At 44.7% G+C, this 27,580-nt stretch overlaps 1 protein-coding gene across 1 annotated transcript; it reads right to left on the reverse strand.

Moving 5' to 3' along the window:
* Positions 1 to 204: 204 nt before the first annotated feature.
* On the reverse strand, positions 205 to 27,580 carry LOC106570082 (adhesion G protein-coupled receptor B1). Its single transcript, XM_045694618.1, has 30 exons — positions 27,125 to 27,580; positions 21,787 to 22,692; positions 20,768 to 20,917; positions 20,533 to 20,631; positions 20,163 to 20,333; positions 19,731 to 19,895; positions 18,058 to 18,220; positions 17,721 to 17,887; positions 17,456 to 17,557; positions 17,224 to 17,330; positions 16,566 to 16,760; positions 16,310 to 16,378; positions 14,657 to 14,765; positions 13,662 to 13,805; positions 13,340 to 13,409; positions 12,941 to 13,043; positions 12,635 to 12,678; positions 9,835 to 9,961; positions 6,278 to 6,381; positions 6,066 to 6,168; positions 5,764 to 5,914; positions 5,428 to 5,497; positions 5,228 to 5,294; positions 4,772 to 5,029; positions 4,563 to 4,661; positions 4,384 to 4,420; positions 3,439 to 4,103; positions 3,077 to 3,184; positions 2,740 to 2,790; positions 205 to 2,395 (listed from the first exon to the last, which is right to left on the reverse strand). The coding sequence occupies exons 2-30, from the start codon at positions 22,502 to 22,504 to the stop codon at positions 2,198 to 2,200; spliced, it is 4,614 nt and encodes a 1,537-aa protein (XP_045550574.1). The 5' UTR covers positions 22,505 to 22,692; positions 27,125 to 27,580; the 3' UTR covers positions 205 to 2,197.

A 27,580-nucleotide genomic window follows, 5' to 3' on the forward strand; every position in this document is an offset into this window, starting at 1 on the left:
TCTATTTATCGTTATGATAATTCAGTCAACATATCATAACATGTATTTTTGTCCATATCACCCTGCTGTCGTAGGGGTGAGTGAATATGCAGTACAGGTTAAGGGTTGTGGAGTGCCAGATCCAGCTAAATTATTGAATTTATCCTGGTAAATAATTAAGACCGTGCCATTGCCGACATCATTTCAAGTACTAACAAGGACAGCTCATATAGATATGTTTTCATTTTATTAGAACAAAAATCACATTCATCTTGTGCTCTGAAAACTGTACATTTACAACAAGAGAAACAAAAAAAGTTGTATTCTAACAAAAAAAAACCAAGGGGAAGGGTAGATACAAATGGGTATTTGATACAAGTAACTCGGGGGGTATGTATTGGGCGATATGGCTAGGAAGGAAGAAATAGGGGACAGGAAAGAGTTTGGGCACATACTGTGGCGTAATTTGACAAGATGATCCAAAACACTATTACAGAAGACATGAGGTTCAGTTATTTCACACCGTGAGGTATGGAATCAAAACCGTTATCCTGAATCACAGTTTTTAGATATATTCTTATAGGCTATTATTAATTCTATATAACATCTGTTTTTTAGAATTACAATAATCTACCAATCATAGACCTCCAAATAATTTGGAGTCTTCCACTTCCACTCAGAACACAACCAAACCTCTTTTGAATGAATGAGTTTCATTACTAATACAGATTTGTTATACAATAAAGTATCTATATGCTCTGTAAATAGGAGGAACACGTTATAAAAGAGTATTGAAACATCTTAAGAAAAAAATCGGCCTTATAATCCTGATATTAGTCCTGCTTGAGCATCAAGCGCCCATCATATTGCACTAGTTTCACACTGATGGTTTTAAAACACAAAAGATGTTGTGTTGAAGTCTTTAGTAGCTGGCACTGCGGAAGTGAAGTCATGTCGTTGGAAAGTGCCTCACAGCTTCTAGTCCTGGGGTTCTTTCTGCAAGGCTGCGTGTGTAGCAGGATGGAAACGAGATCTAATGGTGGGGCTCTTGTTTATTATGAACCGGAGGAGCCTGCATTCTGCCACCAGCTGAGGAGGAGTGGTGGGAATCGAATGGTCTTTGTCCAGCACTTCCTGATGATGCCGCCCAGCAGTTCCCAGAATGTACTGCTATTCCTGTAAAAGAGCTTGTTGTTCTTCCAGGTGCCTGTCAAGTGCTGCGGAGGCAGAATCCTGGCAGAACCAGGGTTGTGTTCCCACCACTACGCTGGCTGTCCCAATGCTTTGCAGTCCTTTTGGGTTTCCAATTCAGATCAAATATTTGAGCCTAATGATATATCAAGTACAGTGCAAAAAACTGTAAATTCACCAGTAGTAAGATGAAAACTCAAATCGATGCTAAAACAATAAAACATAATACAAATAATAATAATAATATAACAATAATAATAAGAATGATAATCATAATAATATAACAATAAGAAGAAGAACGATAATCATAACAATAAGAATGATAATCATAATACTATAACGACATGATAATGATAATAATAACAATAAGAAGTATTCTCAGCTCTGTAAGCATGATCAAGCTATGATTGATAAACCACCGCGTTGAGTCAGACCCCAAGTCTGAAGGGAGTCCAGACCGCTCCTCTTGCCTTGTCCTAGCTAACTTGGAAGATGCCTTGGCCGCAAACACAAGCGTACAAATGTTAGGTTTGGTTGGAGCTCCCGGGTAAAGTGAGACCCGGTGTTTTAAAACGAGTCAAAGGGGCATGTTGACTGCATTTTAACCATGTGGCCCACACCTCTCCTGAGCCCAGTCGGTAAGAAACCTCTCAGTGGTCGGGCTGCGAACAGAACCAGAAACAGTCCTTGGAACCATGGAACCATCCGTCACTAACTGACACTAACCGCAGGTCAGAATCACAGCGCTTCTCTAGTGTTGCTCCTTATCAAGTCCCTGCTGGAAAACAAAATCCCTACAGCACAACACAATAGCCTCCCTCCAAACATCTCTCCATCTTTCTAAGGGTTTGAAGACATGAATTCTGGGTTCAGCACTCTCTCAGCTCTCTCTTCCCCTCCTCTCTTCACTTGTTCATGATTGGCTTCCTCTACTCTATCCATGTGGATCCATGGCTCTTCTTCTCCCCCAACCAATAGAATAGGTGACTGAGGTTGAATTATAAGGAACAATCTCAGGCTTCTCCTCTCAGACCTCTGTCTGCAGGTCGATGATGTCTTGGCTGACCATTGGGATGGTGGCTCCAGCCTTCTCCCACTCCACCTGCTGCATATGCAGGGGTGACGCGGCCAGGGGCTCCAGGTCCTTCCGCACCCAGGCGGGGGGCGAGTGCTGGGTCCTTTGGACACCTTCCCAGGGTCTCTCCACCTGTGGCAGCTGCTTGTCCTGAAGAGGTGAAAAAAGGCCATGAGTATTGGCATCATCAATAGTCCCAAATTGGATTTGGGAACGTTCAATGCAATAAAGCTGGACCTATATTATAATGACAATAGTGAATTTGGTTGATAGGCAGATCAATGGCCAGTCATTGTAGTCTTCCTTGTTTAATCGACTCGCCATTAACTACCTTTAAGGTAACTTAAAAATTATAATATAATTGTGTAATGTGGACAAACTGTTCCTCTAATACTGGGGGGCTAGTGGAGCATTGTAATGCTGAGTATGCCCTATTTAAAATGCCTTAAAAGGCATATTTAGTCACTTAGACCAATATGGGTAATAGGACTCACGCTGTGGTTTGTTTTGTCACTTCCTCCAGAGGACACACTCCATCTCACAGACTGTTAGGAATAAAAAAAATAAAAAAACATCATTATTTAAACGTTCTTAAGACTGTTAAATGCAATTTCAATAACAGCTGAGGTCAATATGGTTCGCTGAGGTCAAGTTTTCTTCCAGAACAATACTCCTGTGTAAATAAAGACTGAAGATGTTGCGTTGCGTGGAATGGTCTCTCTCATTCTCTATTAATGTTGTCTAGCCTAGCAACTACCCAACAAGAAGACAAATAACTGTATGTGAATCTGTATGTACACTGTTAAAATAGATTTCTATAGGATTATTTACCTTGCTGTCTGAAGCAGGGGACTCTCTGTCTTGTTTCTCAGCGTGATGTAATTTCCTGTTGAGGTCCTGGAACATGTTTTGGTGACGTTTCCTTGTGTGCATTATCTTCTACAGGACACATGGGAATAAGAATAGTAAGTCAACAAATGGCACAAAATGACCCCATTTTAGACAAATGTAATTTCCTACTGATGAATTCTATCCATATTATTGGTTAATATACAAATATGCACTTGAGATGGCTTACATTCAGCTTTTTGAAGTTATTACATGTTTATTACAAGTTTACAGATATGCTATTAACATGATAATACAGTATTTGTTATATAACAACGTTGTCTTGGTTACATAAAGATACATACCTCGAAATCTAATTCAGCGTAACGGGACTTCTGTCTCTCCAGGGAGCTCATGGACAGTGTGGAGATGGTCTCGCTCTTGGACATCATGGAGTTCATGGAGTCGAAGGTGTCTCCCAGGCTGCTGTGAGTGATGTGAGACTCGCTGGACATGTTGTGGATGTTCTGGACGGGAGAGTCCCTCTCCGAGTAGGACACGCTGACCCGGTCGGACGGTAGCGTCTTGAGTCCGAAGGCGGCCTGGGGCTCAGCGAATGGCCCACTGAGATGAACCAGCCTGGTCTGTGGAAGATGCTCCACGCTGATGTTGTACTTGGACGGGTCCTCTTTGGCCTTGCGAAGAGTGGAGGTGGTGTTGGGCAGGAGCAAGTAGCCACTACCGTCGGGGCAGCTACCCTCCGCCTGGCCACGCGCCAGGTTGGCGTCCAGCTGCTGAAAGAGCTCGCCTTCGCACACGTAGACGGGTTTCCCGCAGGAGGACGGGTCCATGCCGCCATGCAGCCGGCTCTTCTCCCTCTTCAGGGTGAGGGTGTGGCTGGAGTACTCGGGGACAGCCTGCATGTGGGCCTTGGTGGTGTGGGAGGGCAGGGTGTGGAAGTTGGAGCTCATGGGGAGGGGTAGCTGAGGTGGGAGGGGCATCTTCTCCTCACAGGAGGAGTTCATGCCACCTAGAATAGAGAGGAGGGGTCGGGGCAAATAGGTAAGAGAGTGCACTGACAGTACAATTATGCTGGGCATGTCTGTTGATTCACATTGATTGAAAGGATGGTCAAACGTAAATAATAGATTTAGAAGTAATCAAAGTGCTGAAATGTTTTCCTTAAGTAGCAGCATGCCTCTAAAATATCTTTCTAAATGGACAAAACATATGACCTCCAGGAATGAAAGGGCATTTAAGTAAGTGAACGGAAAAATGGTTAGGAGAGTAATGAAAGGAAAGAGGCTCACCAGGTCTGTTGGAGTCAGCGTCCTTTTCGAAATCAGACTGCAAAACAAAATACAAAGAGATGGTTTCATTAGTACTGATCCAAAGTGTATTTATACAACACGTTCACATTGAAAACACAAGGTTCAGTCATTCCTAACGATGTCATTCCGACATTATAAGCATAAACAAAGACACTCACCATGAGCTGGGTGTGGTGGCTATTTTGGAGGGAACTGCCAGAATCTCCATTGCCATCGTCCTTACGGTCAACAACTCTGCATTTCACTGCATCTTGTACCTATTAAAATAGTGGCGAAATGACCAAATAGTCAGCAACATTCTGAAACACCCTTCAATACAAACAAAAACATAGGAAAATAACTTCCGACTTAAAAACATTGCGCTTACCTCTCTACGCAGGATGCAGTGCACCATGACGATTATGAACCCTTCCAGGGAGTCAAAGACCGCGAAGAGGATCTGGAAGAGAGCGGAGCGGCGGTCGGTCATGGCCAGGACAGCGGACATCCAGGTGAGGGCCAGCAGGGGCAGAATCACACAGGAGCTCCACAGTGACGCTCCCGCTCGCTCCTTCAGTTTGACATCGGTGATGCCGTCCTTGGACACCAGTTTGTTGAAGACCAGGATGCCAATTACCATGTTCACCTGCTCAAAAGAAGTTAAAGACATGATGAGTGAGACAATTGTAGTGAGCAATGGGTTTAACTATGGTTAACGATATGGTTAGCAATGGTTAGAAATTGGTTTAACTACTATATGTCATAAGAGAATGTATGGTAAAGCATTCATTAATAAGTATTTTTATGTATTTCAAAATAATTTTAGATATACAGGGATATATACCAGAACAACAGCAGCAGCGGGACCAACGAACGAGTAGAGGAGTCCACCCTCCAGAGAGAGCCAGCAGCTACAGGGAACAGACAGGACAAGAGCAATTATTACATGAGCTGGAGAAAGGGAGTTAGAGAGAAAGAGAGCGGGGGGAAGAAAGAGAGAGAGAGAGAGGTGAGGAGGAAGAAACAGATTTAGGTTCAACTTACTAGTTGACGGTGCCATATCCCTTAGCCTTGGTAAATCCAACAGACACAGCCACCACCAGAGCAGGGAGTCCTATAAGAGAGAGGTGGAGAGAAGGAACAGAGTTAGGATTGAACAAGAAATAAATGGCAGAAATACAGGAAAACGTACAGCTAGAATGTCCAAAGATGTTTAGAAGAGGAAAGACAGACACATAGACACAGTAACAGAGTCATAAACAAACGATGACTTTATTTACACTTTGAATGGGGATTGCCCATTCTAGCAATTATATTTCTCTGGACAGAAATACAGACACAGTGACAGACAGACAGAAAGCCATTTATTAGGGCACGTACCCCAGCCCAAGCAGAGGAAACGCTTGCGGATGATGCGGTTGCGCAGACGGCCCGTGACAGCCATGTAGGACTGCCATGCTTCCGTCAGCACCCAGCAGAAAGATGAGAGGAAGAAGAAGTGAAGGAGGGCGGCCACCACTCCACACACCACCTAAAGGAAGGAGGGAAAGAGAGAAAGAGAGTGAGAGACAAACGGTGTCAGTGGTGCGCGGTTAATCTCCAAGGTCTCAAAGCCATAGAGAAGGTCAAAGCCATATAGAAGAAGAAAAAGAAGAGAGGGGATTGGTTAGAATGTGCCATACCTTGTTGCGAGCCTGGGTTTGTCCAACCAGAATGAGGGCATTGGAGCAGATAATGGAGAGGCAGAAGTTGATGAGGATCACTGAGCGCTCCGAGCGGATATACCTGGAGGACGAAATGGAGAGAGTGAGGACGGTGGGGAAGACAAAGCGTGTTGCGCACACAAAGACATAGGACATTTGTAATAGTGGTTTTGCTTCCAGGGGTCACTTACTTCCAGACGGAGACATAGATGATGATGAGGAGCAGTAGGGTGAGAGAGGAGACCCCACAGCCCACGATGAGCGTCACAGAGGGAAGCAGATTCTTATCCATGTTCTGTAGAGAGGAGACAAGACAACACAATACATTCCCTTACTACGCTGCACACCATCAAACACACACACATGAAAAAGGCTAACGCATGAAAACACACGCACGCACGCACGCACGCACGTGCACACACACACACACACACACACACACACACACACACACACACACACACACACACACACACACACACACACACACACACACACACACACACACACACACACACACACACACACACACACAGAGTCTACTCTCTGCTGCGCTATCTGCAACAGCAGACGGCTCCCTGTGGGCAGACAACTGAATGGCACAATTAGGCCACGGCTAAGGCAAGGTGACCCCAAGGTGAAAGTGTCAGAAAGATGGAGTGGTGAGCCAAAGACTCGGCCCGAGGTCACTGCGTTTTCCCATTGAGCTTTTGAACCAGCAAATGAGGCATGGAGGATACAGAACATATATCTCCCACTACTAAGCAGAGGGTGAGAGAGAAAGAGAGAGAGAGAGAGAGAGAGAGAGAGAGAGAGAGAGAAAGAGGGAGAAATATCCCGGGCGATTCAGCTTCTACGTATCACCGGCCATCCTTACAAGCTGATATCTGCATAGATTTATATGTCGCGGTGCCTTTCTATGAGGGGATTTTTACTGTGTCTGTCTGTGTGTGTGTGTGTGTGTGTGTGTGTGTGTGTGTGTGTGTGTGTGTGTGTGTGTGTGTGTGTGTGTGTGTGTGTGTGTGTGTGTGTGTGTGTGTGTGTGTGTGTGTGTGTGTGTGTGTGCCCAGTGTCTTGTTACCCCTCCCTGTAGGAGTGGACAGGTTATCACCTCCCATGGCTCTGACAGCAGCTTAGTGCCCTACTAGTGCCCTCCTGTGTCTCAGACCTGGCCCACTGAACCCTTAGCGGAGGGCACACGGGAGAGGATGTCGCACACCCTGTTAGCTCTAATGCTGACTCACCTGTGGGGCTACGAGGGCACCAATACTGATGAGAGGGACCCATTGCCCCCCCACCCACTCCCACCAGCTAATTGGCTGGGGCTTTGTCCCAGTGCTTTGATAGACTTTGGAGGGGTTGAGTTAATTTAACACCATAGATTAATCTGCATCACTGTGGTGCAAATGAGACACGGACAAATCATGTTCAGGCGCCTTGTGGAAATACCACAAGAGCCACATCACTTTGGCGTTGCAGATAATGTCTGAGAGGCTAAAATGGGGATGAATGCGGTGCCTTGGAGGGCTGTCTATATCGCTATCTGCTCTCTGCGTGGACATACCTCATATCACAGCACAGCTGGTAAACCCGGGCCTACGGCAGCCAAATACTAAATTAGCACAGCAAATTTGTTTAGAAATCTATCCAACTACATTAGAGGCTCCCAAACCAGATGGCAGATAGCGTAGGGGTGAGCTGAACTGCCATTTGCTAATGCCAGGGAGAAAAAGAACTGTGGCAACAGTATGCTAGCTTCACTGCCTCCCTCCCTATATGTCTGTCTATCTGGGTTGATGCTGCCTTTCGCCATGGGTTACTGAGTGAAACTGTAATTCAGCCTGCGAGTTTGATCTAAATATGAGCCATATCTTGCATTTGCCCTTGAAGGAATCCCAATGTTCCCATTTTCTCCTAAACCTAAAATCAGGACAAGAGAGAAAAAAAAGTCCTTTATGGTGCCTATTAAGTGTGCATTTTCATTTGTGATAAGGGTTGGTTACCCAGTGCGCACCGCTCTAATTGGGGTCCACTGGACAAGGTTATCTTCACTGACTAACTAGGTGGGCCACTCCTGCCTCTTTGACTATGTGTCCAAGACACGTTCTCATTGGTGCAGGGTCCAGGAAGCAGACCTTATCAAATGAGAGCTGAAACACTGCAGTGTCTGGCTGTTCTCTCCTCTCCCATAAAGCTGGCAGGCGGAGGGACAGTATTGAAAATGTCTACAGCACACATCAAAGGATGGTGGGGCGGGTGGAACCGTCAATGCACAACCAGACATCCGTTTCTCATTGGCCAGAGTCTTTGGCATTTTTCAGAGAGACTTGATGCGACCCGTAGGGGTGGGGTGGAAGGGAGGAGGATGGGGGGGTGGGTGTAATAGAGGATTCAGAGGTATTGGCAGACGAAATGATTGGCGTAGCTGGCCGTCGACTATGGGGCGCAGGTAGGGGTGGCTGGTTTTGTTGTCTTCTCACAAACACAGGGGGCGCTGTAGCTGCCTTTCTCTTTTCCAGACCGGGCAACAGAGACAAAACAAATCGATGACAACAGGTCTAGAGACAAACAAAGCCCAGATTGCATCTCTTATGTTCAGCCCAGATTGCATCTCTTATGTTCAGCCCAGATTGCATCTCTTATGTTCAGATTGGCAGCATCTTTTGCTAGATGCAATAGAATCATGCAGTCCAAGCATACTGACTGAGTGACTGTGCATTTGTATAGGCTTAGACTTGCTGTATATCTATTCTGCTGAGCCCACTACAGGTTAGTATCTGATCTTTGCAGTGGAATGGAAGGTAATCATATGTGCAATTAAACCGATCTGAGACAAACATGCATTTCTCTTGAGTTGTAATACCCTGTCCTATCTGTTGATTGTCAGTGTGGTTTTGTTCATGGTGGGGGTGTTTTTCCTCAATATCTCAGTTAGCAAAAATCACACAGACCAAGCTTGCGCTGCAGAAGTCGTTACCAGGGTAACTAGAGAGTGAACTGCTATGGAGGCACAATCTAAACTGGGGTAAATTACACTTTGCCTTTGCGCAATAGAGCTCCTTGCGTATTGATAGAATGAATACACTAATCAAAGTATATGTTCCACCAAGTCAATGCATGCTGAAAAATACTATGCAATGCAACCCCCTATGAATTTGAATACCCAAAATGCATGAATGAATAATCTTGATCAAATGGAAAAATAGATTTAAAGCACAAATGTAGACACATTTCTGATATGTAGAACAATTTCTGATATGATTTTTCAAGTGACGCTTGTACTTATTCACTCTATTTGTAGGCTACAATGAAACCATTTAGCGTGATGTTTTTAAACATTCATTTGTCCATTTCAATTCAATTGATAAAAATGACACAGAATTGTCTCCGATTATTAATGGGCACACGGGAATGTTATTTGCACATATTTGAATAAGACAATGAGTCTAATTGAAAACCATCATTAAAATGTAACGATTATTAGCCTACCATTAATCGATCGTTATTTTTGATAGAAATTGCATTCCGTATCGAATATCGACATGTTTGTTGCACAGTTATTTATCTGACCATTAAAATCACCAGCCTATCAAACCTATCTATGGTCAATGGCACCTGCAAAGAGACAAAGAGGGGGAGGCTGGCAGCGCGAAACAACGCCTACTGTTTACATTGAATTCTTCCATCACACACACATAACGAACATTAACATTGAAGAAGCACAAGGTAAATGAAGCGCAACACTTACCATATCAGGGTTCAGCCGCGCTAAAATGGCGAAGGTGGAGAGCCTGTCACACACGCATTTGGTTCTAAAAGAATCAACGGCGACCGCTCTGCAGCTACGCGCAGACCAAGATCCAAGCAGCGAAGAACTGCACAGGGCGAGAGTGAAAGGGAACAACGGGTTATGAGAGAGGAAACATTATCTGAGAAATGTCTCAAATAAACCTCTCCATTCAACAAAAAAAAAGGTCATTGTAGCCTAGTCTATAATAAGACCACATCAAATATACCCAGCATATTTGTAATAGCCCATCATAGGTCTTTCCGTTTTGCATGGTAATTTGAAATGCAGAGGAATTCATATCTCTGCATTTCATATCATATCATATCTGATATGTGATTGATACGTGCTATGTGTGTGAGTTTTATCCAAATCTAAGTTCTTATTACACAGAAATGATATAGGAATTAACCTGTTGCTTTCACAAGAACAAACAGTTTTGTTATAATAACTACGTGTGTAATTGTAGTTCTAACACCTGAAATGGCAGCCCTGCTATAGGAAGAACACTTTATTGCTGCTAATACTAGACCAAAAAAAACAGAAACAAGAATCTGTCTAATTTATATTCTTGACCATCTTTCCCAAGAGGCATTAGATATGAGATGGTGGACACTGGAGATCCCCAACAAGCCTATAGTCAATACACTGAAAGAGGAGGTTGTAAATGAGAATACATTTTTTCCTTGCACACTTTCTCAAAAGTATGAGTAAAATAAGAAATATGATGGATTTCACAGGTGCCCTTCTGCTAAACCATGCATGGCCTTATGGTGTGGGCATGGGAATCGCTTCACCACATGCCCTCTATATGACTGCCATAGGGTATTCTCTAAACCTTTTGAATATCTACTGTGCATAATTTGAACTCTCAGTTAAGATGGCCACTATGGATTTTCATCCCAGAATATCCAGTTTGAGGTATTGAGACAAAGGGCAAAGTCTTGTCATCAATGACCATTAAAAGACATTGTAATCAACAATCTTAGACAGCAACAACCCTTTTTCCTCATCACGAAGGAGTGATTATACAGTAGAACGCTTCATTTAGTTCCGTGACATAGTCCCTACTATGAGACATGGGGATAAAGTTATCTGGCTGCACTGTGCAGCAGCAGATGCTGCCACCTCGCAGTGTTTCACATGATGTGAGTGTCAGGGGGAGAGAAGGGAGCGAGAAAGGCAGCGAGGCACTGAACCGTGGCCCTGGGCACAAACTGGTGAGCCTGCCTGAGCGAAAGGCTGTGATTCTGTGAAAATAGAATACCACCACCGGCCAGCCTCCCTACCCAGACATTAGTCCACACGCTGTCAAGCATCGCAGGGAGACTATGAGGAAATAGCAGTAGTCACTGTAGTCAACAGCAAAGTCAACTTGTAGAGGAGGCTTTTCTCTGCTGCCAGTACAGTTTAATGCCTGCTTGCCTGCACGATTTCTCAGATCACTCAGATGGGTTAGAAGTTGTGAGGTGAAGTGGAGGGTAGACTAGGCATTGTTCTTTGGTAAGGTTTGTGTAACTGTGTAATATCTGACTGTGTAGCTTTGAAAAGGGATGAGACAGTATGTTAGCTTGGAATGAGTCTAATGTCTAATATCAAATACTAATAGCATGTCACTGAGAGATGGACACTGACTCTAGGATAGCCTAGTTTAGCACTTGGCCTCAATCTGTGTGTCTGTAGCATAGCATATAGACAGTTGGGCGTGAATGGACATGTAGAATAATGGCATTTCCCCAGTGAGCCTGCCTAAAAACCAAACACGTGCTGCTCCACAAAGTCAACTTTGACCCAAACTCTGATCCAGGGCTTCTCCCTCTCTACCATTTCCCCCATCCTCCCTCCATCTAGGCATTAATTACATCGGCTGTCTAAAATGAAACTCATTTGGCTGGAGGCACGTAATCCCCTCCCTTCTGAAAGTGTATGAGTTAATTACATTTTCTCCTCTTCCTCTTTTTTTTCTCCTTTCTCTTTCGACTTGGGCTGCTTTTCTCAGGTGGGAAGGGAAGGGATGCGGATGTGGACGGGGCCTCAGCTGAATGCATTGCAGTGCTTATCTGAGCTCCACAAGTGTACAAATCTATCTAAATGCAAATGGCCCTCCTGTGCTTCAGGAGGGCACAGTATGGCTGCCTAGGATCTACCCAAAGCCCCGGGGTGATAGATCCAGAGCTGAGGGTAAGTTGAACAGCGGGGGGTATTCATAATGCATTAAAATGCATCTAAACATCTTTTAAAAAGGCCATGTGTCACTTCCTGTTAACCTCTAAAATGACAAAATGGACCCGGGAGAGATGGGAGAAGAAGAGTTGCCATCGTCTTTGGATGATTGGCTATACGCGGAATTAAACTTTACATCAATGTTGCCTCTGTGTTGTGTCCCTGCCTAGTTAGTGTGGTATGAATGGATCCAGATGACTTGTTGATCAGTGAAAGGTGTCACAGGGGGCTCTGAGGATAAGAGAGGCTGCTACCAATAAAGCCCAGAGAGATGGGTCATGTTAACATGGTCTATTAATGCTCTGTCACTGCTTGTCCAGATGATTGACATTACAAGAGTTGCAACAATACTGCATCACATTGACTTATATAGCTAAAGGGTGAATGCTCATATCAAGTGATAGAAGCAGTAGTGGATGGCCTTTGAGCTTTCTGGAATAATCAACTATCACCAAATGGGTTGACAGAATGATGAAAATATGGATCTTTATGAATGTAAATACACACACGGATGTAAACAACATTAGTCACCACTTACGTTTCACTCTCATCCCAGGAGATGCAAGTTTCATTGATGGTGTCCTGGAAAAATAGAAAAGGCGGGGTAAGGATCTAAGGAAAAGGAAATGCGTGGGATGCAACAGCATGGCGCTAACCACCATCCAACGTTTCTTTCACCCTAACCTCACCCACTGCACTAAAAACGCCCACTCCTCATTACCATAATGACGCAGGTTTATTCATGCGACTTAACGTACTGCTGCGTGTTTAAAAAAAATGACAATACCCTTAGGGGACTTGTAGTTCTAAAGGGCCATTAGGTGGGTATCCAATGGGAACTTACATTATGGAGGTGGGGGAACTCGATTTCCACTGGGGTGGACAGCAGACCTGGGGTGGGCTTGACCACAACCGTGACGACCTTAGAGTTGAGAACGCTGCTGTTACTGAGGAGAGAAGGAGACAGGACATTTGGTCAAACAAAAGCACAGTATTGGTAATGTGCTGTTGGAGCATTTCCAGTATTTGATGGGATTCATTGGCAATCAATGGCAAATACTTCAGGGGAATGCTAAAAATGGTTTTAATGGGGTTTGTACAGTGAGTAACCATATGCCTGTAAATCAGTCCCGTGCCTGCTGGGTTTCAATGGAGGAAAGTCTACCTTCCCCAAGGTGTATCAAGAGGGCACTGTAAAAGTGTGCTAGTATAGAGTATGAGTCATTCAGTAGGAAAGTCTTACCTCTGGAAGGATAGGATAGAGCTGAGGTTTCTGTACAGAATGATCCCGGTCACAAATGCAGTGGTGCCCTCTGTAACAGACAGAATACACAATTATTATTATTATTATTCACTAGGAGAGAAGAAAATAGCGGGTGTCAACAAGAACAGACGAGAGCTTCAAGGTGTTTTGAGACTCCGTAGAATTGTTTGTTTTACTGTCTTCTATCGGTTTATTTATACAAATACATACATGCTTGTGTATCTGTAGACTATCTGTACAATGTATGCATCAGTGGTTATGAATGTACACTATCTAAATACAGTATGTATGCCATTCTCACCAGACTGGTCTATGGACAGAGCGTCGCGGGAGACAGTGATCTTCTCCTCTGAGGTCCTGACCCAGTCCATCATGCCTCTCCATCCTTTCACTGGGAAGGTGAAGTCGGTTGTCATGGCTGTGGGACGCTTATGGATGCTCAACACTGGAAAGGAGAAAAAGAGATGGAAGGTGTTATGTCAAAGAGTGTCCGTGGAATACATGGTGTGTATAGGATACTGCGACGCCCTTAGGGTCTGGTAAGTGAAGAGCCAAGGACAGCTATGGTTTCATGCGTCACGCATTATTTCTTTAACTGTCTGGAGGAGTTGCTGCTGAATCCTGTGTGAACTGGGATTGTGAATGTCAGCTTTGCTATAGTCAAGACGGCATGGCAAGAAATAAGTGTGAGTTCTACAGTTTGGACAGTATGTGCCTTCTCAGAGCTTATGTAAATCCCAATCTGATTCTAGCTTCCTCCCACGTAATTGGTAACATGCAGGATGGGGTTTATCTTTGTATCTTTGCATCTCGCTCATCGACTCGGTATTGGTACTCCCTGTTTACAACCATGTTATTTTCTGCCCCTTGTTATTTTACTCATTCTTTTTATGAGTTATTCACTGTATATTTATTCCTCGCGTCACTATCTAATTTTTTTCTCATTTCAGAAAAAAATCTTTAACTCTGCTTTGTTGGAAAAGGATCCCTAAGTACGCATTTCACTATTAGTCAACACTTGTTGTCTAAGCATGTGACAAATAAAATTGTATTTGATTTGATTTTTGACCTATTTCAGCTGCTATAGTTCTGTGCTATCTTGAAGATGGATAGCTACTAACGGTCCTGCCAAAATGTCGCAGTGATAACAGATACATTTTTTCCTTGTTCATCTAGAACTTCTCTTCGGTGACATGATTAAGATTGATGCACTCTGTGGCCGGATAAAGGTAAAGACAAATCACCGTGGGATGTAAAGAGCACAGAGCTGCTGCCAGGGAAAAATTAGGGGCTCACCTAAATTCTCTGTGACTTCATAAATGTCCTGGAAGTCTTTCATCTGCATGCCGATCATGTCCACAAAGTCCTCGACGAGCTGCAAGAACTCCTTGACGTTAGCGCCCATCTAGAGAAGAGATAAGTGGAGGGAGGGAGCGAGAAGGAAGAAAAGAGGAGGGGAGACGATACATTTATATAAAGGAAAATCATAAACATCCAGGGATTGTTTGAAGTTGGTTGAATTAACGTCATTACAATGAATTTACAACCAGAACTTGTTGTTATCCGGTTGAAATTACGTCATTATTACAATGACTGTTTTGCCGGCTGGGAGAGACTATTTGTTTTTCATAGCATTGCTTATCTATGCTGGGCATAAAGAGGAACAATGAACGTATAGGCCTTATACCGCACCGTATATGTAATGCCTTTCATACTGTATCTTATTCTTTCACAATACTAATGTTCCTGAGCAGTGAAAAGCACTATCATCGACTGTGGAGCCTCCTAACTTCCGGAGGGACATATATGGGCATCAGGCTGTTGATTCACTCTCCTCTTTTTCTCTCTGTTCTCTGTGGATGGGAGGGAGGGCTCTTGCGTCTCTCTGACGCAGAACTGGAGCGATGTGGGCGAAAGGTGTGTGCATATCTGTGTAATACATATTGCACAGTGTCTGTGTATGTGTCCCTTCTTTACAACGACCATGGTCTGTGGGTTGGTATGGAGACGCACAGATTGGAGAGTGGGCGTTGTGATTCTCCCTGTCTGCCTTGCTCTTTCTCTCGGCCCCGAAATGACACACGGCTAATTCATAATCAGTTCATCTTCGATTTGACAAGCAAATGGTTATTCCCTGAATGTGGAGCCTTTTGATTAGTGACTGGAGTTTTCCATACTAATATATGTATTACTTTTATCTAACCAAGTAGGCTATTGAGAACACAATATCTATTACAATAATACCCGGACTAATCCTATCCATGAGGCTGGAGGTCAAAGTTAACTTGAACAGGGGTTGAAAGTAACAAAATTAACATATAGCAAAATGTCATGACAAATGAGAAAAAAAACGCCAAGAGTCTTCCTTAAAATTCTCAAGAGGCTCATCTGATTCAGAGCATAACATGTTCAAAATGAGTCACATGGATTTGTACTTATCTCTCTCTATATGTAGTAGTCCCTGTGAGATACACATGAGTCAGATGGTATGGTGGTGTGCTATCCGAATTCGATTGAAAAACATGCTCCTAACACTATCTTCAGTATGGGATGGTGTGAGGGAAGTCAAGGGGTGAGGATTGAAATGACACATGTTCTGTTCCTCTCTTAATCAATACTCTCGCATTTCTGCCCATTCTTTCTCTGAGTGTCCTGTTTTTACTATGGAGTCTATTATTCCCATGGTAGGGAACTGAATGGTTTTTTTTTTGGGGGGGGGGGGGTGGTGATAATGAGGTACCTACCACCAGTTACCACTTTTTTTCCCCCATTCTCTCTCACACTTACAACACATACCGAACTTTCTCCTCCACTCCATCTCTCACACAAACCAGACAAAGGAAGAAAAACTTTCTCCACCACTCTTTTTCTCTGTGACACAGTCATCCACTCACACCTATTAGTATGTTGCATTGCATAAGTACACTGCTCTCAGAACTTATCACTCACCAGCTGTGCCTCCTCCCACTTGTCATGATGCTCCTCCTTCAGTAAGTTGCTGATCGTCTGGGCATAGTTCTGTAGAAGAGGAGATATGAGCAATAGTATTAGACTTGATCAAATATAGCCCAAATCATACTTTGCTGGAGGAGTGTTAGAGCATACACATGGCAAAAGGAATAGCTTACAATGTGTGAGTGACAATACACATTGCAATTTTATTTTCAATGCTTAATTCAAAAGCAACACAGTATTTCTGACTGACCTCCACATCAGCATTGCTCAGGCTGTATCCAGCTCCTTTGTAGATCTCAGTGGTGTTCCTGAGGACATCCATGATGGACAGTAGGTCTCCGCTGTACTTGGTCCCCTCATCGGAGGTGGCCCTCAGTCGGGAGATCACCTCAGAAATCCCATCAGCCATCAAGCCCTTCTTAGCCTTATCAACACCATCCTGGGCCTATAGGACGGGAGGGTAAGTAGAGAGGTCACACTCTAGGTCAGGGGCATTCAACTCCTACCCTACGAGGTCCGGAGCCTGCTGGTTTTCTGTTCTACCTGATATTTAATTGCAAGCACCTGATGTCCCAGGTCTATATCAGTCCCTGATTAGAGGGGAACAATAAAAAACATGCAGTGGAACTGGCTTTGAGGTCCTGAGTTGAGTTTGATACAACGTAGCTTGAGTACACTGCCGGGAAATCATAGGTTGTGGAGATGTGTTTTCAACTATCTTCATATTAGGTATCTATCATTGTAATGAGCCCCATCTCTAATGGTTTGTAGCTATGACTTTAAGGGCAGCATCTTCAGAGTTTAAAGGATTGACTACTAATTGTGTGGGACAACAATAGACGATCATAACTAGCAGGATTATTGGAAGATACATCTCCAGACACTCCTTTCTGGTCTAGTCAACTTACCAATGTGGAAATGTCCTGGTAGTCCTTGGAGATGCACTTGATGTAGGTCGGATTCTCCCAATAAGCAAGGCCTACAGCGCCAAGGGTGCACCGGCGCAAGGTCAAGCCTGTGTGTACGACAGAGTACTGGAGGTCAGCATGATCATACACAGGGATGATTACATTACTTAAACATGTGAAGTGCATGTGTATCTTTTCAGAAAAATGGGATACATGTGTTAATGTACTGAACCTGTGGAATCTGTAGGGCAGGTCACGGCAGCCATATCTCCTGCTGGGGTTCTCTTCCACACAACATCACCGTCAGTCTCCTCCTGACAGATCTCATGGGGTTCTGAAGAGAAGAGAAGGAGACTTGGTTGCACGTTTGGTTGCATTGAGTCAAAGTATTGCGTGGTTGTCTTTGGTCAAGTTATATTAGAAAACTGTTGTTTTGTGTTGAACCATGGGATTTTATTTCATCCCACATCTCAGCCATGTTGTTTCGACTCACTGACCTGGGCATCTTTTCTCGTTGCAGCGTCTCAGCTCTCCTCTCTCTCCAGGGCAAGGCTCTCCACCAAAGTAAGGTCCTTCACACATCCTCTGTCTCTGCTGGCTTCCTCCCCCACAGGTCTTACTGCAGCTTCCCCATGAGCTCCATGATAACCAGCGTCCATCAACTAGAGAGAGACAAACAAATGTTATTCCCTGACTTTCAACAGACTGACCAGTAGCCATAGTACCCAATACTGGCCTTTTACACATAGACTTAGCCAGGAACAGGGTATTTGACAAGTTATTATGACAAAAGAGGTCTCCATTACAAACTTGGTGGTGCTAGCTATCTACCTGGGACAATCTTTCAGGAAGCAGTTGTTGGTCTCACGCCAATCACCACGGCACTCCGAGCCTCCGTAGGACGGTCCGTTGCATTCACGTGTCCTCTGCTTGGTGCCATTGGAGCAAGAGGCGGAGCAGGTGGTCCAACCGGACCATTCGTTCCAGGCACCGTCCACTAGAGGGAACCAGAGAGGGAGGTGGAGAATTAGGACACCGTCAAGCCTCGGGCCAGTAATCATCATGTCACAGAGATGCTATTAACATTTCAACATGTCCTACTTTGAGACTGAGCAGCAGTGAAAGGCCCAAATTCTGTTCTCGTTTGTCCTTCATGCACCACTGCAGGTGTCTCTAACTCTAAATGCCTCCCCAACCAATTACCCTCCTCAAACGACACACAAAAACCCTCTAGTCGTTGGAGAACCTCATCAAGTGTACTGTATTTAAAGGGAGAAAAATGTCTGCTCGCTCATTGCAGGTCAACATAGGCCTATTACTATGTGTCGTATGGGAAGAAAGATGATGGGCCTATTTCTCTAATGGCTGCGTCTCAACTGGCACCTTATTCCCTACATAGTGCACTACTTTTGACCAAAGCCCTATAGCTATCCTATCCTCTGGTCAAAAGTAGTGCACTATATAGGGAATAGGGTGCCATTTAAGATGCAGACAATGTTTCCCAACACGGGATGGCAGGCCTAATTAGGAGTCTCTGGAGGACATCGGATTCCATCGCTCCCCGAGTTTCACCTCATTAAGTGATCCCTTCAGCCTACATGGATGAAGCAGGAGCCTTTTTTTTCTCACCGCCAAGTCCAGTGTTAGAAATGGGATTTTCCCTAAAGTAATGACAGTCATTGATAGCGGTCATCTCTTGGTGGTGCATACTGCCATCTGGTGTCCACAGTATGAAACTACATGGCCAGGCAGATTGAATGAATTAAACTCGGTGGTATTGAGGAGCGGCAGAAAATCAGTTATGTGCTAAGTGAATAACGGAGTTGCAAATATAAAGCCATTGTTATTATAATTAAAAAAAGGTCTAAGTATCAGACTGACTAAACATTCAGGTGAGAGAGAAGAGAACTAACCATTCACTGCCAGCGGACGGTGTGTATGTATCACCAGAGGGAACTGAAGCTCCGACGTGTGTGTGTGTGTGTGTGTGTGTGTGTGTGTGTGTGTGTGTGTGTGTGTGTGTGTGTGTGTGTGTGTGTGTGTGTGTGTGTGTGTGTGTGTGTGTGTGTGTGTGTGTGTGTGTGTGTGTGTGTGAGAGTGGTGAGGATGACCATGAGGAGTGTATGACTCACTGCCTGTATAGCCCATGACTAAGCCCTGCAGGCATTTGTTCTGCAGATACATTACGTCAGATGTGATGCCAAACCAACACTTTACTCCCCACGATAACAACCACTACTAACAGATTTTAGACGTGAGTTAGAACGGGTAGGAAGTCAGGAAGGAGGAAAGAGAGAAGCCTTGAAAGTGAACGTATCTTAGTCAGTCAGAGTTCTTCCCACGGGGGTCAGTGACAAAGATATGCTCATTAAGATGAGGAGTTAGCGTTGTCAATCCCTGCTAGGTTCACATATATTTAAATGTATGCACTCACTGTTGTAAGTTGCTTTGGATAAAAGAGTCAGCTAAGTGGCATATATCATAATTAAGTAAGTAATAAGGCTAACCTGGGCAGACTGCGATGTTACAGAACTTGGTCTGTTTGATGGGTCCCTTGCAGGGTTCTCCTCCGTTCTGGGGCTGCTTGCAGGTGCGGGTGCGGTCACGGTAACCACGGCCACAGGTGGACGAGCACAGGCTCCATGGGGACCACTCGTCCCAAGCTCCATCAACTGAAAGCAAGAGGAAGAATTCAGACCATGTCACCAAACATACATTTTTACGTTATGGTTTTGCCCTCAAAATGAATATGAATTATTCATAGGTAACTGAGTTGTAGGGTCTTTGGGTATTGACTGTGAGTTCAAGGAGTGGATCATTTTATGAGCTATCCACTAGGTGGAGTTGTGATTTTTACCATAGTTGCCAACCTGTCTAGAGACACACATACCCTAAACACCACCCTAAACACGGCCCCCGGTAAATGAGCCACCACTTACCGGGGCAGACCATGGTGTTGTTGCAGGGGCGGTTCTCGCGGAGGGGACCGGTGCATTGGGTGCTGTAGGAGGAGGTAACACAGAAACGGGAGCGGGCCTGCCAGCCCTCTCCACAGCTCACTGAACACACACTCCAGGGGGACCACTCATCTGCAACCGCAGCAGCGTCCACTACAAAGGTCAGGGGTCAAAGAGTCAGCGCTAAAGGTTTGTCAGCCGTAACACGACTTATATGGTAGAGCTAAGCTATACATGACATACTGCAAATGATCTACCGGTCTCTTAAATGTATTATACTATTGTAAACACCTCTCCAACTATTTCCAAAACTGGATTTTTTTATCCTTTATCACCAGAATGTGTGTCTCACCTGTTTGAGGGGCCACGACTCCAGTGCTAGGAACATCAGCGTTCTCTCTTTTCAGGCCAACAATGGAAGCTAGGGCTTGGCTACGGGCACGCACTTGACCTGTGGTGGTAAACGATGATTAGTGAGCTGAAACTCAAGCTGCTTCCAAACAGATCAACACAAAGACAGACAGTAGGTTAGACATTACAGACTTCCAAGAAAACAAAGAGACAGCTAGATTGACAGGTAGACTCACCAATGCAGGGCTGAGGGTTGCAGGCCCGCCCCTCTTCGACCACGCCTTCACACACACTATCCTCTGGATGACAGGCTCGGCTGCGCACCTGGACTCCACCCCCGCACTCCATACTGCACTCAGACCAGCGGCCCCACCCATTCCAGCCCTCTGCAGAAGAGAAAAACAAGAGACACATAGCATGACACACAAGTCCAGAGACATCCTTCTTGAAGATGGTATATAGATGTGGATGGCGCTTAACTCTTTCTTAAAAAGCCCTACTGCTCAGAAATGTAGATATAGAAATTGCTACAGTTCAGTAAGAATGTAAATGTTTTTTTTTCAGGTAGTGTTCTCAAGGATTTCGATGTAAAAAATGTAACTGGCAATTACTGTGCCTGTCAGGGAGCTAAGGAGAAACGCACAAGGACAGCTCTTTGTGAGAAACCATACCAGATAAAAGTCTTTCATTTGAAATGATTGTTTGGTTTCCAGCGCCCTGGAAAGCACGGTGTGCAAGGCTGGCGTGTTGCTATGGTTACTGCAAGTGATTGGCTTCGATTTCCTGTGCCAGCTAACTGTGAGGGCTTTGTGTACACTGTGTGTGTGTGCCTTTTGCATCCCTCAATCCCCCAGAAAAGAGCCAGCAAACATGTCCGCCATCCATGAAAACAAAATGGCGAGCTAACACTCTGTGCAGTGGGAGCAATCTGACCACTTAGACCTTAAGGAGGCACACAGTCTCTCCCTAACACCCTTCATTTATGCCTTATGATTCTGGGGCAGCAAAGGGCACATCTTCATCAGAACCTCACGTTCTCTCTACCTCTAGAATTTAGATCATTAACGGGGGGGGGGAGGGTTGATTAGTTTGAGTCAGCATGGGGAGGCTGTGCTTCCAAGGGAACATGATTCCAATCAGCCAGACAGAGATCTAGTCTAGACTCTATTGGATGGGATAACAAAAACAGACAAGTGGATTCGTGGACATTGAGCATTACACAGTAAGCAAGTTAGGTGGTGGTAACTCTACTCACTTATGATTTCGGTGTCACGTACAATGTCACGTCCAATGTCTCTGGGGGTTGGGATGCACTTCTCCAGGTAGACGCCTCCACGGTAGCAGCCGCCGGGCTTCCTGACGGGGGTCTCCCAGCACTGGCAGGGGGTGTTCATGATGCCGCAGGGGTTGGGATGGGTGCTGGTGGACAAACAATTCTCCAGCCACTGGCACAGCTTCTGACAGGCTGGCATACTGGGGTTCCTCTTGCCCACCACCAGGAACTCGGCCTTGAACTCACCGCTGCTCTCTCCCTCCACAATCTCCAGGCCGTGTCTTGGCGCCACCTTGCGTAGCTGCAGGAACTGCTTGCTGGACTCCAGGTAGGTTACAGACGTTGAAGCGTCGCACAATTGGACGACTTCATCAAAGCTCTCCATACCCAGGTAGGTGCGAGAGGTCTCGATGAAGGAGTCGAACTGGAAGGTCTTGACCTGGCGGGGCAGGCAGGAGTCGCTGGGCTTGGTGATCTTCATGTAGACGGTGTAGCGGCGAGGGTCTGGGTTCTGCAGGGTCCAGGAGCACGGTGTGGAGGGCAGGTTGGCGGTCGAAGAGAACAGCCCGAAGAAGCGGCTCTGCTCCAGGGTGGCGCAGGTATCAGAGGCCGGGCCAGACGGGATGCTGGAAGTCAAACCGAGGAAAAGGAGGGCCACAAGGGCCACCAAGGGCCCCGACCGGGGAGGTGACCACGCCATTCTGTGGTCGCTTCGAGAGGACGTTTCAAGGGGACTCAAATCGATTTCACTCTTTTCTCTCTCTATTTATGTAATTTGTTGCGATGTGACTTCAGTTGCTTGGAACTTGTTGGTTTGCTCTCTGAGGAATTGGATGGGGTTCAAAGGCTTCAGTGGGACAGACAGACAGCCATATGTCAAAGATGTGTCTGTTGGACAAAGGGGAGACAAAAAAAGAGATATGACAGGTCACTAAGTGTAACAATTATCTGATCAGAACCAACCAAGGGGTACCTCGGCCCTATGGTGAATGCCTCCGTTCTCTCTCAATTTCTCTCTCTTTCTTTCTCTCTCTCTCGCTCTTTCCTCCCACACACGGGAATGTGCCGCTAAATGCTAACCGAAATGCGTCAGGCTGACGTCTGTGCTGGCGCGTTGCCACTGGGAACCGCAGACAACACTTAAAGTCAATTACACTCTACAATGCCCAGGAATCTGAGAAGCAAGGGCAACATGGTAAAGTTAAGTCATTGATCTCACTTACAGCTCCACAAGTTGCATGAACTTTGTTTGATCCTTGCCTATTACGTTCCCTCAAAAATGAAGAAGCCTTGGTTATCAGGAGCCCCATTCAGGGCAGACTGAAGGGAGGGTCTATTCGATTGCCAGTTCCCACACTAGAATATGCAGCTGTGGGGTGCAACGGGATGGCACTCATGCAACATTGCTTTTCCCACCCTAAATGTGTTTAGATGTAAACCAACATATACAGTATGTAGTTGCTGCACTACAATGCCCTGTGGAGAGAGGTACAGATGCAAGATCTTAATTTGATCACATTTAAAACTTGTAGTGTATTTGAGGTTTGTTATTCCCATTTAATAATTTGACTTTATTTTCCCTTACGAAAAATGTATCAACCCCTACAAAAATCTCCATTAATTATCATCCACATAATAAATAAATGGCATGTTGCTGCAGGATTATTTTCCTGCAGTAGCAAACTGGCTCAAATTAAGATCCTACATCTGTATCTGTCAAGTCATATATATGAATAACCCTATCTGGTCCTGGAACAAAGAGCACCCAAGATCAGTATCCCTGTACTGGACTCTCCATGTGGCACCTTATACTTGATGAGGTTGCACATTGTCTAGGTGTTATGGTGACTTAGGTTTGGGGGCGTTCCCTGGGCCTAAGGGGGAATAAGGCGAGAAGAAGACTGTTGCTCAGCAACAACTTTCTCATGCATGCAGGGCAAGGCTATTCTTCCTGCTACATGTCTCTCTGGCAGCCCAGTCTTCTTGAGCTAATGACTAATGTCGGAAGAAGCCCTAAAACACTATTAACCCACCAACTGATGCCGAGTAATTCACAAATAATTCAACATTATGAGTATGTCTGTAAAGGGATTCAAAGCCTTGGCTAATTTTTGGGTGGATGGAGTAGCAGGAGGTACAACCAGGTGCAGAATGATATACAAAAAAACTTGAAAAACAACTTCAGCATTGCCTCCTTCTTCCTTCTCTCAATAGCGGTGCACCTGCATCCTACAAAGCTAGACCATATCATTAATTTGCCCATCCCGAGCTCTGCACCAGCCTCCTTCCTATACTCTCCCTCTTAGGTAGACCCATGCTTGTGTGGGGGTATGTCTCTCACTCTCTCTTCTCCCTCCGCCACCCAGTAACCAGCCGGAAGCTCCATAAATGGGCTTTAAATGGGGCGAGGACTGAGGGGAGAATTTTCTTTTATGGCTGTCACATTTACAACCCCTCTCTCCCTTCCTCCCTCGCTCCCTCCCTCTCTCTCTCCCTCTCTCTCTCTGTCTTCATCGCTCCATCTCTCCCTCTCTCCCTCTCTCCCTAGCTCGCTGTCGTCAACAACATTTCTACAAAAGCTGGCAGCCTACGCGTAATCAGTTGGTAGTTATGGAAACAGCTGTTATGAATTTTTTTGGTGCAGATTGGTGTAAAATTCAGAAGAGGGGAAAGAGCTAAATTACCACCGGGGGCTCTCTGTCTGTTTGTGCTGTGATGCACAGCTTTCAAGTGGCATTTTTCATCAGAAAGCTAATGCTGTGCTTTGCATAACACCATGCACCCATCAGCACTAACACCCCAGTAAACAAATGTGTACAACACATCTAAATGTGTACAACACATCTACGTCGAAGTACAACGAACTCAAGACTTCACAGGAGATCTGCAGAGGTAGAAGAATCGCTTTAAGCCAGAAGGGCCATGGGTTTGCATGACTAATGAAAATGGAGAGCTGTGAGAAAGTACTGGGTGTGTGTGGGGGAGTTCTATCGCTGCCACAGAAACCATTACCCCTTGTACGTATGTGGTTGTTTTGAAGGCAATCATAGATCAGTTGACAAGTATTCCGCCAGAAGGATATATATATACCTGTGGCTGTCAAGTCCTGCCTACTCTAATCAGAGTCAAATCATAGTACATTGCCACACAGCTTGCTCTATTCCACACTGCCTGTAATATGTATATGAACTGTTTCAACACAGGGACATCTCCTGGGTTCTTCTGAAACGATCACATGCAGCAAATTAAGTCCACAGCTGCCGCAGGTGACCAAACAAATCCCCAGATCTTCTATCACTTTGTATCTTGTTGGTGCAGAGGTTGGAGAAGGGAAAGATGAGAGTAAGCAAGCTGCAACTTAACCATCTGTGATAGAAGCCCTAGGGGAGGAGGGGGGAGGAGTGGGGTGAACGAGGGAGGGGAGGTCATTTCTACTTCCTGTCCCCATTTTTCCTTTCTCTGCAAGATTGCTCTCTTTCTGCTGACTTTCACAGCAAAAGCAAAAACATGAAGAAAAAAAATGAATAAAACGCGTTCTCGGGCCATCAAGTCAAATAAATGGCTCAAGCTGTTTCTTTTCAATTGCGTGCCATGTGCAAGCCAAGACAGCTTTTGGCAACCTTTAAATGGGCTTGTTTCATTCCAAGTTTACACCCTTTGTGTCTTTCTATGAGATCTGACTTGTTTGTTAGCACTGAAACAAAACGGTCCTAATTATTCACATTATAAAGCACTACTGCCTCTAACAACCCCCCTTTGTTTTGGAGAGTCAGTTCAGTTACTGTGGCAACTGGGTGTGTGTGTTTTCCAAATGCACTTTTGGTGAATGTTGTGCAATGGCAGCAGGCAGCAAGTTAGCAAATTCAAATCTTGTTTTGAAAAAAAGTCGTCCGTCTGTGCTCCTGTGTCTTAAGTTCCCGAAGCATTACACGAACACTGAGTCAAAGAAATGCCAAAACAACATGCATGCACTGATATCATGCATTAGGAAGGTCATCAAAGCCGGAAGACACTGTTTGATGATTATGAAGTGTTTTTCTAGTTTTATAGTCATAGAATAAACTCAAACTGAAATGGAAAACATGAAACCATTGCTATGTGCTATTCTCTATTTAAGCAATATGTATAGCAAATGCTGCATTATCAAATAATAGGTTCTTAACGGACGTTATTAAATCAAATCAAATTCAGAGATGAATCAAAGTTCAGCAGGGTATAATTGTGACAGTCGGGAATATTGGACAGTTAAAAGAAACCGTCACTGCACACTGAGAAACTTTGGTAGAACAACCTGTTGATGAACGCGATGCATGCATATTTCTGTTGCTTTTCCATGTCACAATATATATCACCACTCCCGAGGCAGAAATGTTCATAACATTCATAATAAACATGATCAAATTCATGCTGTCATCAAAATCCCTTCCAATTTACAAGCTCAGTGCACACGGTTTCTTATGATGTCTGTCTGTGTCCGTGTCTATATGAAATGACATGTAGCGCACAGGGACATTGAGGAATATTGCCCGGCTGAGTGCAAACTTACAAAGGAGTCATCAAGTTGATATCTCCAAGGGTAAAGCAATTGCATTATATGATTAATACGTGGACGATTTTTCGCGATCATACAATGCAACATGTACCGTTCAGATGCGTGCAGCCCAAATGGATCTGGACGGCTATTCTCAAGGTGGAATGATAGTTCCTTTGCTCCCACAAAATACCTTAAATGCGATTTGGAGGGAGAGAAGGAACATGTGGAGCAGTACGTGAGAGACCTGTTGAAATGATTTGCATTTGCATGCTTGATTCACATGCATGAAGCTTGTCATTTCGTGTGGTGTTGTTGCAGGCTAATCATGAATCCCATGTGCAGGTTGCTGCAATAGTGTTCTCTGAAGTCACAATATTGCAACAATAAGACGATTGCAAACAAACAGAAATACTTTGACTGGGTTTTGGACAGCGACTGAACCCGACTCTCATTGTTCAGCACCATGGACAGCGACCGAGTCAGAATGTCGTTGTTCAGCACCATGTATAGCGACTGAGTCTAATGCGTGCACCGTTACACTGACTGAAGTCATGCTAAGATTCCAGTACCTAAACTCTCCAAAAGTCTGGCAGGTTTTTCACATATGAAGAGACAACTTCCTCACATAAGCTTCCATGTAAACACATCAAGAAAAAAACAAAAACATTGCAATACCAACTATTTCACCAAGCACTACTGACAAAGCACACGATTGAACTGTCAAAAAGACAAAGCAACAAAACACGTAAAACATGAATCAACCAATAGAATCGGATACTACTGTACCTTGAGAATGTTATTTTAGTGCACACTCTCCATCCAAAAGTCCAGAATTCTTCGAGCTGGATTCAGGAAGCAACTTTCGGAGTCTTTACGTTGTCGTCGCAGAATGTTCGGGCCAAAACGTTCAGCAAGGGGCGACGGCAGAAACTGTAAATGGCAAGTCCAGACACGACTGTATCGGATCGATCCCAAGTTCTAGAGCAGTGTCCACTTCCACAAGCAAATGTAAAATAAAACGACTCTGACCAAACTCCAAAGAGTGTACTACCAACTTTTCTTGGTTGCTATATCCAGGTAAACTGACTATAGCCAAATATCGAATTGATTGTATATCGGAGCTCCAAAAAGTCCTAAAAGCAGAAGATGTGTTCTTGTCTTTCCTTTATGAGCTCCAATATATCGTTGGTACTTTTACTCCCGGCTTCGGAGTCCTGCTTGTGGTTCTTGAACTGCAAGTGG

The sequence above is a fragment of the Salmo salar genome, chromosome ssa14 (assembly GCF_905237065.1).
Source record: "Salmo salar chromosome ssa14, Ssal_v3.1, whole genome shotgun sequence".
Taxonomy (NCBI): Eukaryota; Metazoa; Chordata; class Actinopteri; order Salmoniformes; family Salmonidae; genus Salmo; species Salmo salar.